The following is a 14,641-nucleotide window of genomic DNA, read 5'->3' as shown; positions in this document are numbered from 1 at the left end:
CACTTAGGAGGGAGACCCAGGCCAGGCAGGGTTCCCCACTAGATGGAGTCGTCAGACATCCTGTACTCTGAGCCCTGAGCCCCGTCCTCTGCTCCATCCTGCAGACTCATTGTGGACGGAAGTCGATGGTCGTGAAATGTGTAGCCCTGTTCTTTGGCGGATGCTGCCCAGGCCTTGGGATGTGTATATCTGAGCACCAAAACCCATTCCGTGTAAGATCCTCCACCCCCCCAGGCTATGAGTAGGTAAACTCCCACAAAGTGGGACTGCCTTACTTAGCTTCCAATGTAGACTATAAACTCCCTGGAGGCAAGAACCACTTACATAGTTTCCAGTAAGTGTATGCTGGTTATCAGTCCATGGGTTGATCAGCTTAAAAACAATTGGAGGAACCGAAGACTGTTCCCCTTAAAATCTACAGGACTTCTCCAAAATTAGCCTGGCCTCTCCACCATCCCCTACATTCCAGGAGCTCCCCTCCTGCACAAAGCCTATCAGACGGCCCTGCACCGCACAAGCCCCACTAGAAAACCAGGTCAGTGCAGGCTTCAGTAAGTGGTCAGCTGTGTCAATCTGGGACATTTTTGCCAAGACGGGGCCCTGTGACATTGCAGGTGGTGGAGAGTGGCAGGGGGTATGGAGAAGACAGCAAAACAGAGATGGAAACTTAGTCCCACATTAGTGAGAAACCGATCTGAAGCGTTACTGAGTAATAAACCGACTAGAGCAAGCGGCAAAGACAAAGTGAGTTCAACTACTTCGAGTAATCCATCTGATTTCCACCAACATCTCAGTCATGTGTTGTGTGTGGTTCTTTTTCTTTATTTTACAGCACCGCTGAACATCTGTCACTGTTACAGGTATGCATGTGCATACATTACTGGGGGAATTTCACATGCAATTAGCGATGAGCTATTTTAACTTTGTATCGTAAAGTTTTAATAGTTCCCGCAAACGTGACAATTGCACTTTGGCAAAATCGCCTGTGAGGACAGAAGGAAGACTTGAAGCAACAAAACTCCATAATACTGTAACATAAACTTCCGTCCTGGAAGGGGTCGCTCTCCTTCCAAATCTCATCGTCCTTCCTGGATGATTCCCGCTAGAATTCACAGCAGGTTCATTGTTGCTGGCCTGGCTTTGTACCAAGAGGAGACAGCTGATCCATCCAGCAACATGCAAGAAAGTTCCATGTAAACAAAAAGGTCCAGAATAAAACACCTGAAAAGAGAAGCTCCCGAACATGTCACATCCGCATTAGCTGATCTCCAAATTCATAAAAACATTTAGATCACGGTGAGGATTAGGGTCTGATACAGCTTCCATTTGAGCAGCTACTTTCCTGATTCAAGGCCTTCATTCCTACCTGTGGCGACTCAAGTGCAAATACACTCAGAAGTACAAATAGGGAACAATTTAGCAGGTGAGCGGTGGAGCTAGAGAACAGGCATACTCATTATTCAGTCTAAATTCAAAACCCAAATCAGGTCATGTTTCCTCATTTTCTTTCTGACACAGTCCTTTTCGTAGTCTTGAATGACAAGAGTGTAAAGATATATTTAAAAACAGGAAATGTATCGTGTCCTCCGGGACAAAAACGCAATATGAGTTGGCAAAGGACTAAGCTAGCCACAGCTAGCCACAGACAGTACAGGACTTTTTTTTAGCATCTGAACTTGTCCTTAGCACTGAGATGAGCTGCTTGTCTGGAACCAATAGAAGAAACATCATCAAGTGTAAAATCAGTGATGAAGTAAACACCTGAGCCCCAAGAATCAATCATCCTGGTATTTTCTGGTCTCATTTTGTAGGGAGTTCATCAAACTGAGGCCATCCACGAGTTGAAGGGGTCATGACAGAGCAGTGAGAACAAATGCTCTTTTCTTCATGAATTCCCTGTTATAATGACTGATTTGCCCAATCAGATTTGTAAGGCCTCCCCCGCCCAAATTACATCTTTTCTTTAAATGTCCGAAGTTCCCGTGTAGAGATAACTGTCATTTTGATGAACAGTTCGATCTCCCCTTGAAAAAATATTTTTTAAAGAGTGAATTCTGCAGAACCGATTCTATTAAAATGATTACAGGGCTCTGGAGGGACTTTTATCAACAATAATTCTCAACTACCCTTAGGTTAACTCAGTAGCTCAGGACTAGAGACCAGTTTGCCCGCAGAGGACTGTAGCAATGTCCGCAGACAGTTTTCGGCTGCCAGGATTCGTGGGGGGGCATCTAAGTGGGCAGGGCCAGAGCTGCTCCCCAACACCCCGCCATGCACAGGACCCACATAGCAAGGAACTGAAAATGTCACTGATGCTGAGAAAGCATAACAAACAATCTTGCTACTTACACAGCAGCCGCCTTACTATAATCCCAAATCCACCTCAGTGATTTCTTTGACCTTGAAAGCACTCTTTCCTACAGAACTTTGGCATTCCCGACTTATCCCCCACTAGAGTTTGGCCAGCTGGTGGCAAAAAGAAAAACAATAACCAATATAGAGAGTATTTTAAATTCTTCCTCAAATAATGTCTCCCTATTTTATTGCTATTTTATCAACAATTAGAGGGATCATACTTTTTTTCTGTCCCCATTGAAGCCCTGTAGCCCTAATGGATATTCATAATAGCCAAGTGCCATGAAAACAATTCATCTCTATTTTCAAAACCAAAGTTAAAATTTGGAGGATAAAAGCAGACACAGGCCTTCCCATAGCCGGTGCTGAAATTATGGGGAAAGGACTCTTTCTATGGAGATGAAAGGACAGAGGGCAGTGGCAGGCACCTTCCTATGTGTCCTCTGGGTTAGCGTGCAGGATGGCTGGTCCTGACCTCACACACAGAGGATGCCCTAGACTTTTAAAAAATTATTTTCATCACCTTAAAAAAAAGAAAGCTTTCTGGAACTGACCTAAGCACACGGGAACTCGAGAGTAAACAACAGCATTATTCTAATCTCAGAGGAAAACAGGGTTGGTCACTGGTCATCAGATCTACTGCTCCACCAGGCGAGGTTGACTCAAAGAGGAAAAGAAAAGTCCCACCTTTCCTCGGGAGAATTAAACTGCAGGACAACTAAAGGGAGAGTAAAACCCAAGTAAAAATACCAGACTGCAGGCACCCAGTGCTAGAGATGACAAAGGAGCCCCATACAAAAATATTGCATTGAATTAGCTTGTTCAAGCACGTTAAATGCACTCGAAATGTCTTTCGACCGTCTTTTCCTTTCCTAAAAAATACTTTAGAGACGCAAAGAACATTATCTGGATATGAACTAGTGTGCATTTCTTTGGCCAGCTGCACAGAAACTATACAATTATAATCTTTTAATTAAAGCAGAACGATGTGAAATCAAATGAGACCCTCAAATTTGGAAGTGAGGAACAGATTTCTTCTTTGGTTCCAGTCAAGACACCTCATTTGTCTAGAATCTCATCCACTCATCTCCGTGGTGAGCTTCAAAGAGGACCCCGTGGTTTTTGTGAGCACACGCTGTACTTTCAGTATTAAAAGTAAAAATGTCGTCTTATTTTTACCGCTCTTTTGGCTATACTGACTAGTCCAACAATCTCCTAGGGATAAAATTGCATTTACCTAACTCATGGCCAATTTAAACTCAGATCCTAAATTTTCAAGGAATGAAAAAAATTCCTATCCTACTGATCACAGCTGCTTACTTATTTCAGCCTTAGAATGAACACTAAGACTTTTTTTTTTTTAGATGGTATTAGTGCTGAAAAATGTGGGCACTTCTTCTGTTACCAGCCCAGCATTTCTGTTGACTGCTGTGCAGATTCTAAATAGAACTAACTCAGTGCCTGGAGCCTAAGAGATGACCGTTGCCGGTCCAACTTTGCAACCCATCAGAGAAGACTCCAGTTCTCTATGAGGCATCTCCCACGTTCTCAGACCTATTTTGAGACTGTTCTGATTAAACTACTGCTGCCTAAACAACGTGTTCAATACAGGACAGATGCTTCTCCAATGTTAATGTAAGTCGATTATGGATCCAAATCGGAGTCTAATGAATTTATTTGAAATTGGTAATATGGGTCAGAGCCAAAAAGGGAAATAAAGGAAATCGTAAGCTCCTCAAAACATATTAAAAGGCAGCAATTAAATTAATTCTCATCTTTCCCTACATATACTCTTTCCCATCAAGTTACTAGTTGGCAACTATAATAAATACTTTAAAATATGGCTAGTGGAAGAAAAATCAATCTAGCTTATTTTTTGGCAGGAAGGAATACTCAGTGTCATATATTCTTCTATCTCAGGAATACCCATGTTCTCCTGGTAAATGCTACACGTATCAGTGTGATCATATTTAAAAAACCCAAAGGAAATTGGACAAATAAGTCATTAAGCAATAAATGAAAACAGTCCCAACAGGACTGATTTTGCAAGACAGTATATCAGTATCGTCTCATACCTTAGGAGGTGGAAATATTCCCACACTTCCAAGTGAAAAAAAAAGTATTTTATGCATGAAACATCTGAAGCACCCTACAGCTGTAGTTCATTTCACAGCGGAAAGTAAACGTGAGTTTTCTCTCCACCTCACAAAATGAAGAGGTAGTCAGAAAGCATTTTCTTCCTGTCTTTCCCTAATAAACTCCACTTCCTCTAACGTTCTGAGAGTATTTTCTACCTTAAAAGGTGTTCATTTTACATTTATTCGAAAATGAGTCAAAGAAAAAATTTCCGCAGTGGCAGGACTATCCAACTTTCCTTTTTTGTGATTTTCGAGTGGAATGAAAGAAAAATAGCTATCATGATTCTCAAGCTTTCTCGACGTACTTGGCTATGAGCTCACCTGAGAGTCAGCTACAAGTTCTAATCACTTTAAAACAAGAACTACTTTGAATCCCGTGTCCACAGCCACGGAGTCCCAGCCTTCAACGTCCCTGACACGCAGACTAGCGCAGTTTGCTTCTTGAAATAAATGCTCAAACGAAAACAGTGGGTTCGTTGAAAAGCAGCATGAGACCCCAGGACAAGGCAAAGGGGTTCTCAGTCACACAGAAATTAACGGACGCATGCAATTAACATCCCGCACAACCAGCCCCTTGTTGAACACAGAGCGAGCACACCGCGGATTTGATCAGTGTCTACAGCCCACAGAGGTCTTTCCGCAAGCCAGAGCGCCTCGTCTATACAGTCTGTTTACGCGGGGACCAGATCAAAAATGTGTGCTGTTGACATAATGTTGGTCCTCCTGAGTTTTGCTAAGAGCTTGTCCGTGGTCACTCAGACAGCTGTCCAAAGATACTTCAATAGCCACTTCTGCTGTTTCTTGCCTCCGGAAGCTACCACTTCGGTACGTGTCTAGAGGGGGACAGCCATTGTGCTCGGCACAGCCATTGACGTGGGCCAGAGGCAGGGCCCCGGGCGGGCAGCACAGCTGCTTCTCACAGCCCTTGGAGATGCAGGGTGAGCTGCAGAGGTCCTTCTGCTCCACGGGGGCCTTCAAGTCCACCTGCTCAAACTGGATGGTCACATTGTGGATTCCCACACCGTGGAAAATTTCTCGAATTTTCCTACTGGTGTCCTGATAGCCCCTGTCCTTCTGATACTTGATGTGCAGGGTGGCGATGACCTTTCCGCTTACCAGCTCCCAGACATGCACTTCGTGCACACTGCTAATCCCGGGCACGGCCGACAGTTTACTCACTACGACAAGGAAGAGCAGACAATTAGCGAAGGCTCCTGGAAACAAGGTGCCACTCCGGGAGGAACGTGGTCCCTGAGGGCATTCTCACCAAAATGGTGTATTTACCACAACGAGAAGAAAAAAAGCTGTATCTGTATGGGCACATTTTCCCATAATCTTCTTTCTCCTCTCTGAGTCCCTATACCATCCGTCATGAACCCGTAAAAGGCAATTCAAGAAAATAAGTTCAACAACACCCAAAAAAGTTCCCAGGGTTGTTGAGTTTGCAAGGGAAGAGACACCCAAACGGGCTGTGTCAGGAGTATAAAGTAGGACGCCTTTCTGAAAGGGGAGAACTTGGCAATATGGACTGAAAATTTTCACGAGCATCCCTAGTACTAGGAATTTAACCTACAAGGAAACACCCAAACATTCATGCACAAAAAATGGTTGGAGCAATGTTCTTTTAATTAATGAAGAGATGGAAATAAGGAAATAGTTAAATTAATTATATAAAAGAATATGGTAACAGCCATTAACAAGTAAGCTGCATATTTAAGGACATGAGGGAAAGTATATAAGATAGCTTTAAGTGAAAAAGCAAATAGTTATACTGTGTATACAGCACAATCTTTTTCTTTTTTTTTAAACAAACATCAGTGTATATACACACACACAAATTTAATGCAGATAAAATCTTGTTTTATTGAATGACTCAAAAATATTAAAAGTGGTAATTTCTGGGTGGAAGGATTATGAGAGATTTGTATATTTTTATTTAAGTCTTCTCTATTTTCCATACTTTCTCAAATGAGCATGTATTTAGAGAGATGATATTGAATAGTGATTATGAGCAAAGACCCTGAGGCCAGCCAGAGTCTGAATCCCAGTTTAGACACGGCCTTGGGTAATTTAGCTAGCCCCCCATGCCTCAGTCTCCCTATCTGTAAGTCGGAATAATGACGATAGTACCCCATAGGTTTAATTTCAGGATTCAAATGAGTGAATGTAAGTACAGCACTTAAATCATTACTAGCATATAATAAGTGTCACAGAATTGTTGCTACTGTTATTACCATCTATTTTTTAAAATGTTTTAAAATATATATATATAATATATATTTGAATGTTTATTCATATAAATAATAATGTTTTAAATATATAAATATAAAATGTTTTTAAATATATATATTTAGATGTTTATATGAATAATAATTATATCTCTATTTAAATGTTTTATATATATATATATATATATATATATATATATATTACTTTGTTAAAAGGCAATATAAGCCATTATATATCACAAATTGTTCTGATATGTTTATCTTGTTTCTTCAACTGGAAAACAAGTTCCTGGAAGGTAGAGACAATGCTGCGTATCCGCTCCTGGGTATCTCCTTCCCCATCTCGCACCTCTTCTATCTGCAGCACTAGGCAGGAGATTGCAGGAAGTGAAGGCTGATTATTCTAACTGTACAGTAAAGCAGCCAGAGAGCTGGCCACGCCCAAGGGACTCTGAGACTGTAAACTAAGCAATGCTGCCCAAGACAAGGCTCCAAATGCGAAAAGAGCATCCAGGGGCAAAGACTGCAGGAGAAGCTCCAGCTGTGAGCTGTAGCTCGGCCATCTGGTCCCAGGGCACACTATTAAACAGAGGGCTGGCAGGGCTGTGACCTCCCCCCGAGCACTGTAAATCACACCTTCACAGGGGAAAGCCCAGCCGTGGCCATACAATGTATTAAGACCCATCTCAACCTCACTTCAGGGCTCCGTCCTGAAGTAAGTTCTTCCCACTTCGAGCCTCATAGTGGGCCGGGCTCTAGCTCGTGGTTACTGGCTCTGGTGAAGCAATGAGAGTATAACAGCGAATACGCAAGAAAATTCTTTTTCTATAAAAACATTACCTCCATTTAGAAACCCTAGAAATAAAGCTGCACATTCAGTTTCTCACCAACATCTGGATAGTTCCCGTTTAGAAACTGCCAAGTCTCTGAACTGTGTGCTCCGATGCACGTAACTAAGGTGAGAGTTTGACCTTCTCCGTGAGCGCGACCCAGAAACAGGTTTCATTACTGAATGAGGTCATGAATGATCTGAATTTAAAACACGGTCCTTTTTATGGTGTTATAAGAGACACGGTGACTTGCGTGCCCATAAAAAATCAATTAACTGGAAAGCAGGATCCAGAATACAAATGAATGATTCCTGTTTTCAGAATAAGGAGAATAAAAATTAAGTTCTTGGCCCGGTAACCTTATTGGAATTAAAATACATCTTTGACGTGAAGGTAAGAGCCGAGGAATAGGTCCTGCCCAACACTATATTCTCCAAAATTGGCAGTTGAGTCAGAGAGTGATGGGTTGCAAAGGACCTTTGGTTCTTGGAGCTGTGAGTCATCTTCCTAGGCGACCAAACATATGCTAGATGGCTCTATTGCCAGGTGACTGAAAGTATTTCAGGATACATAAATCAAACACTGCTCTGAAATAACGCTGGCCCTTTGACCCAAGGAGCATTGAGTGGGCATGGCTCTAGGTAAGAATCACGTGACTTACTCAGCTCCTCCATGTTGACTCCTTTGGGGACCATCTGTAGCAGAATGACAGCAGTCTCCTTGATGAGTGGGAAGGCAGAGGACAAAATGATGATGACCATGACGATAGTCAGGCTGGGGTCAATGTAGCACTGCCAGTTACACTGGTCCTCACGTTGCAGGGGACGCACGTAGAATATGATGGCTGTGATCACCACGACCACCGACCCCAGGGCATCACCCATCACATGCAACAGTACACCTGCCAGGAAGAAAGAAAGCCCACTCAAGCACAGATCCAAATTTGGGAGCTGTGGGACACTCTGCAACCCCAGTTCCCAAGTCTAAGAAGACCAGTTGCTATTTGTTTTCTTTTTGGTTAGAACAGCAGGATGGATTCGAATGAGGGAAAAAAAAAAAGAGGAAAGAAAATGTCGACGACTTGGAGAAAACAAAACCCTAGGCCACGATTCCAGGTCCCAGAGAACCTGCAACAGCCTAGGAAAATTCTGAGCTGCAGACACCATGGGAGGAAGGATTGTGACTGTTCATGGTGTCACACCACTGCCACCTGCCACTCATCAGAAGGCACCAAACTCCAAAATGGAGGCTGTGCACATGGTTTCTTATTCTTTCAGACAGGTATCTGTGATTTAAATGGTTTTAAATATTTTTAAGAGGAGAGAGAACTAAGACATGTCAAGAGAATGGTTCTTGTTATTCCTTGTCCTCCCTCTTCCTTGATCCATTCCCCCCTTCCCTACATGCCCTTGCTGACTCCTCACAACCCCGGATCTGGCTGAAGAGGTCTTTAAGAAGGGACTCCGACAACACTGCCACTGAATAAAGAGACTTCGTCACCAAACAATAAAATTAAAATTAAAGATATAATAACAAACATTGTGGCTGCCTTTAATTAAGGGAACCAACCTTAAAGCTTTTAATTATGATACAGAAAATATGCAGTCCTAACACAGAAGAGCTTGGTGTCCAGTTGTATGCAAAACACAGACTTTACTGGGATTTAGGTGAAAACCTTGTCAGAAGGATTATAAAAATATAAACACAAGGTCATTTTTTTTTTTTTTGCAGAAAAGAACATAAGACTCTTGAGCGTGATTCGTTGAGTGCGTCCTCTGTGCTATTCCAACCACCCATGCAACGCTCACAACCGCACAGCGATGTGGTGATCTCCATTATATCGATAAGGAGACTGAAGCTCAAAGAGGTTAAGTTACTTGCCCAAGGTCACCTAGCCAGTAAAAGGCAGAGACTGAACTTGAACCAGATCTGCCTGACTGAGTACTTCTCACCCCACTGAAAGTGTGCATTAGATGGGGATGGGGGACAGGAGAGACAGTTGAGGTCTAGGAGAGGAGGTGGGGCAGCGAAGGGGTGAAGAAGAGGGCAGAGATGTCTAGAAAGGCGTGCTGACATGGGAACAGCAAGCCCTTGAATGCCAGCCATGTTAGGACCTTATTCTGGAAGCAGTAAAGATTTCTGAGCAGACTCTGATGGGATCACATCTGTGATGTAGAAAGATAAGTCAGGCAACGTTATCGGAGAGAGAAGATCGACACTTGGTAGGCAGCTCAATTATCTGACTAGTCATAATGCTCGCTAAGTAGATTTGTGAGGACAGGCCATCTCAACAGTGGGCCCTCACTTCCTGCCTTGAGATTTTTTTAAAAAACTCAGAAAAACTGGCAATTTGACATAAGTTGAAATTTGATGTGTCCCAGCGCTTGGAAAACCATCAATGTTGTTGAATTTGTCGATAACCAGAAACACAGTGCACCAGCCGTGGGCATTAACAAGTGGTTATGGAAGGATGAGAGATCTTTCTGACCGGAAAAAACCATGAGAAAGAAACAGCTCATCAAAGGAGACTTATTTTCAAATGATGTCAGGACTGTGGTTTATCTATTTATATTTACACTGAAATACAGAAAGTTAATTATCTTCCTGACACTCTGTTGCAACAGTTTTCAATGTATTGCATTTGATCCTATTAAATAAAATCAACCACTGCAATTGATGAGAATTTTTAAAGGATTGTGCTTTCACGGTGCTTTGCAGAGGATGGACTGTGGTTCTCAGAAGGCGTTTGTTTTATTCCATTGAAATAAGAGAAACACCACTGAAAACCCAGAAATGATTTTTGTTCACAAGAATCTCCGTCAGTCGTTTGCTCCCTGCAGAACCGGGGGGGACAGTTCTGCTTTCTCAAGCGGCCGCTTAAAGGTCAAAAGTGTAACCAATCAGTGCACTGTCTACTCTGGAGAAGCAAGCCACCCTGCATGGAGCGTACAGGCAGCGTGCAAGACTGGGAAGAGGTGGAAAGGCGAAGTAGGAGCCCAGGGTGCCAGCCCTGCCTCTGCTGCCGGCCTGGGCGACTTGGGAAGTCACCCGACTCTCAGGACCCTGTTTCCTTATCTGCAAAGCGAAGGGGTGGAGTCCATTCCCACTAAGGCCTTTCCAGCTGTAACATTCTGTGCGCTTTCTCCGAATCGTGGCTCCAAGATAAGGACACAGGAGCTAAGGGGAGGCCAGCCTCCCTCTTTGCCTGAAAGACGGAGAGGCTCCTGGGAGCCACAGCAGGGCCTAGAGCGCTCGCCTAGGCAGCAGGGTTGAGCCCAGCAATTCTACTCACTACCCGAGAGACAACAGCTCCCACCTGGTGAGATTCTTAAAAGGCGAGTGACGCATGCTTGCATGGGGCCTGGCACAAAGCATGAGCTCCATAAACAGGCTTTTCCTCCCACATCACCCAAGCACTTTACATGCTTTATCTAACAACCACCCCCTGAAGTAGATACTATTTTACAGATGAGGGAATTGGAGGCTTAGAGAAGTCCAAATACTTGCCCAAAGTCAGAGTCTTAAATGGCAGAGCCAAGACCCCAAACCCAGGCATCTCGAGCCCCCAAACCAATCTTTCAGCCACTGCATTATTCACCTCTGCTGGAGGTTACAGGTGCACACTGGTCAGCACCTGAGGAGCCCAGGCCCGAGCCAGGTACAGCAAGCCTTTACCCCCGGCATTTTTCCACCTGGGAGCTCCAACAGCTTTAGACTAAAGATCAGCCAGATCATACAAGTTTCACGATCATGCTGCAAGTTTCACATACCATGCTTCCCAAACAAGGTCACAATATCTACTGGTGCCACTCTTAAGTCCTCTTAGCATCTTTTCACCTACCTGTTCTCCTTCTCTGCAGCATGAGAATGAATAAGAGATTGTGCTTTGAAAAGTTAAAGTGCTATAGAAAATCTATGATATATATAATATATACAGTATGTGTTATCTAATATCTATCTATATATATAGTATATATTACATATATATTTTAAACTGAACCCGAAGGAAGAGAAAGGATAGTGATTTCTCATTACAGATTCTCTCTTTCCAAAAAAGATTCATCACCAAGCACTTTAGAAATTCTCCTGTTGCAGTTCAATTTTTAAATATTGACTCGTAGAGATTTTTAGGAGCTCATGTGTGGTTGTTGTTATTGTTGTTGTTGTTCTGATTTTCCCCACAGATCCATTCCGGGTATCACTTTGTAAAACAGATGGGAGACTCTCAAAAATGAAAGCGTCCCCCAGATGATTACTTTTTCTTTATATTATTTCCATTTAAGCCCTCCCACAAGCTTCCCCCAAATCATCTGAAAGTAAAGGGTTAAATAATCTTGGTTGAAATCCCGTAAATTGAGATTGGGGACTGACCCTTCTGGAATCACTCTGAAGCTAAGTCTCTGCCCAAGAAGTTGGAAGAGAGAGATGCTGGATACAATGTTGGTATCTGGTGAGACATGCACCTCCGAACTCCCTGGGCTAACCTTTGCCCAGTGCTTGTGACCTTGAGCACACGGCAGGAAGAATGCTAGTAACGTGCTTGTCACGTGCCTCACCAGAACCCTCCCCTTTGGGCCCGGAAATAGAGATTCAAGGAAGCCAAGAGACCCATCCCAGACACAGATTCCTGGCAGAAATAAGTGAGGCGTGAGGGTCAATCAGCAATGCCACGTTGGACAGCAGCCACCCGCTCTCTTCTCACCTTCATCAAAATTACATTCAATTAAAATAGGCCTCATTTTACATGAGTAATATCCATGGGTGGGCAAAGGCACATAAAGTAACGGCATGCTGCTCATCTGTGAGGCTCCGAAGCAGACAGCATTAGCCTGGCTCTAAGTGGAGCAAGGATAAATCATTAGCAACTCGTGTGTCACTTAGAATCAATGCAGTGATTAGGCAAGAGACTCGGGTCATAGTCTATTCGTGCAACCGGCCTACTTTCTAACACACCTTATTTAAAGGCAAACAGAAAGAGTATGGCACAGCCCATATGCATTACAGACGAGGGTTTCAAATGGACCCAGAGTCGATCCTACCTCTGATATTCAGGGCGTCAGACTTTTTCTCCTTTTTCATAGTCTCTTCTGGTTCATTCTGGGTGTTCAGAGAATCACCTGCATTCAAAGAAGAAACCTTGTGTTGTGTATAAGTTCTACAAACAAAAAGAACCAAGGGACTCAAAAAAGGTTTTGTTATTTTAAACTCCTACTAGCTCATCAGACCCCCTACCTCTCCACACACACACAGCCCAGAATAGTACATTTTGGCCTTGACATAAGCCTTGTGATCCACCTTTGCATTTCATTTCCACTTCCATTCAAATTAAATTAAAAAAAAAATTAAAAAGGCAAGTGGGAGCCCACCCCCATCCCCAAACCCATAACTCCCAGGGTGATAGAAGGATGGACGAAAGGGAAAGGAGAAGACAAAGTGCAGACAGCATCTGATGAAGGGCCAAGGGTTGGGGGATGCTATCTGTTGCCCAATAATAACTGATTTTTAAGAAAATCAAGATTCTGAAGCAGGCAGAATAAGGGGAAGGGGAAAGAGGCCAAAAGAAAAAAAAAGAAAAAGAAAAAAGAAAAAGAAAAGGAGGCCTAAGCATCCAGGAGAAAACAAAAGAAGTAGTGGGGAATACAATAAGATAGCAGCAGAGAATTAAAGCCAGGCTGCAGAGGACATGGATTTTTTATAGAATAGAAGCAGCAGCAACAGCCTGAAAGAAAAAGAGGGCGTGGATGCGGAAGAAGGGACGGGCGGGAGGAGGGAAAGGCAGAGAGGTCCAGAGGATGCAACCGAAAGGCACCTGCTACGTTGGAGAACACCGTCGCCCCCTGCTCCTTCTTCCGTTCCGCCGCGGCCACGCCGCGGGAGGCGGCCGAGGGCCGGCGGGGGCCCCCGATCGCGCTCGGGGGGCGGCCCTGGGCCGGCTGCTGGGGCTGCTCGCGCGGCGGCGGCGGCGGCGGGCGGCGGCGGCGGCGGGGGCCGCAGCAGGCGAGCCAGGCGGCGCAGTCCTGGAAGATGAGCAGCCCCAGCACGTTGACGGCCAGCCCCAGCGCGCCGACGATGAGCACCAGCTCGGGGTCGTCGATGCGCTCGGGCCGCGCCAGGCGCAGCACGGCCTCCACGGTGATGGTGAAGCAGAGCGCCGTGAGGAAGACGGCGTTGCTCAGCGCGCCCAGCACCTCGGCGCGCGCGTAGCCGTAGGTGGCCCCCAGGCCCCCGCGGGGTCGCCGCGCCACGTAGCCGGCGCCCAGCCCCACGCACAGCGAGATCAGGTCGGACAGCATGTTGAAGGAGTCGGACAGCAGCGCGATGGAGTTGCCCAGGTAGCCCGAGACCAGCTCGGCCACGAAGAAGGCGACGGTGAGCACCAGCATGAAGAGCAGCCGGCACGTCTTGCCCGAGTAGCGGCCCATGTCGCCGAGCCGCCGCCGGTGGGCGCGCCCCTGCGCGGCCGAGCCCCGTGCCCGCCTCCGGCCTCGCAGCCGGCCCCGCGCCCGGCTTCTTATAAGGCGGAGGCAGAGCGCCCCCGGGCCCCGAACGTCCAGAGTCTAAGGGAGTGGCCGCGGCGGCAGTCTCTGAGGGCCTTCGGGCCGCCTGCGAGGCCTTTTCCCCCGATCCCGGGTCCCGGCCCCACTTGGCAGGTGGCCACGGGCCAATGTCTGGCCTTCTAGGACAGCGCTGGGCAGAGGGGGAGCCGCTGGGGACAGGGGGCGTGTCTGGAGCGCCCTCCACGCAGACACCCTGAGACATGGGTGGGATTCACACGCTGACACCGACCCCGCTTCCCCAGTCGCTCCCCTCCCCGAGCCCTGACTGTTGACTCCTGGCGATAAGGACCTTGACTGCTGTGGGGCGTGTTCCCCGCGGTGGACGTGGACACCTTCATGTACGTGCCCAGAGGCTGCTGGCATTATAGATTCCACATTAACCCGGTGAGGCCCCAGCCAACCCTGCCCAACCTTCAAGGTGCTTCCTGCTTTGCCTTTCGTGAAGTTGGGGCTGAGCCCTGGCTCGGCATTCCCACTCCACTGGTGTCCGTGGTGTAGCTATTTTATCCGCCCTCCTTGCGCATAGCCTTCGC

The 14,641-nt window shown here is 45.7% G+C and overlaps 1 protein-coding gene across 2 annotated transcripts in view; it reads right to left on the bottom strand.

Moving 5' to 3' along the window:
• Nucleotides 1–790: 790 nt before the first annotated feature.
• SLC30A10 (solute carrier family 30 member 10) overlaps nt 791–14,641 on the bottom strand; it is a 34,905-nt gene continuing 21,054 nt past the window's right edge. The window contains exons 1-4 of one of the 2 annotated variants that reach the window (XM_045809627.2): nt 13,361–14,522; nt 12,591–12,668; nt 8,213–8,452; nt 791–5,671 (exon numbers count right to left, since the gene is read on the bottom strand). In XM_045809627.2, coding sequence (XP_045665583.1) covers nt 5,181–5,671; nt 8,213–8,452; nt 12,591–12,668; nt 13,361–13,973 — 1,422 coding nt within the window. In that variant the 5' untranslated portion in view covers nt 13,974–14,522 and the 3' untranslated portion in view covers nt 791–5,180. Of the gene's footprint in view, nt 5,672–8,212; nt 8,453–12,590; nt 12,669–13,360; nt 14,523–14,641 lie in introns of those variants that run through there. The other variant, XM_045809628.2, reaches the window with a different exon arrangement.

Source organism: Ursus americanus, chromosome 2 (assembly GCF_024610735.1).
Source record: "Ursus americanus isolate L20-20 chromosome 2, mUrsAme1.1.p, whole genome shotgun sequence".
NCBI lineage: Eukaryota > Metazoa > Chordata > Mammalia > Carnivora > Ursidae > Ursus > Ursus americanus.
The sequence above is the reverse complement of the archived record's forward strand: the minus strand, read 5'-3'. Positions and strand labels throughout refer to the sequence as shown.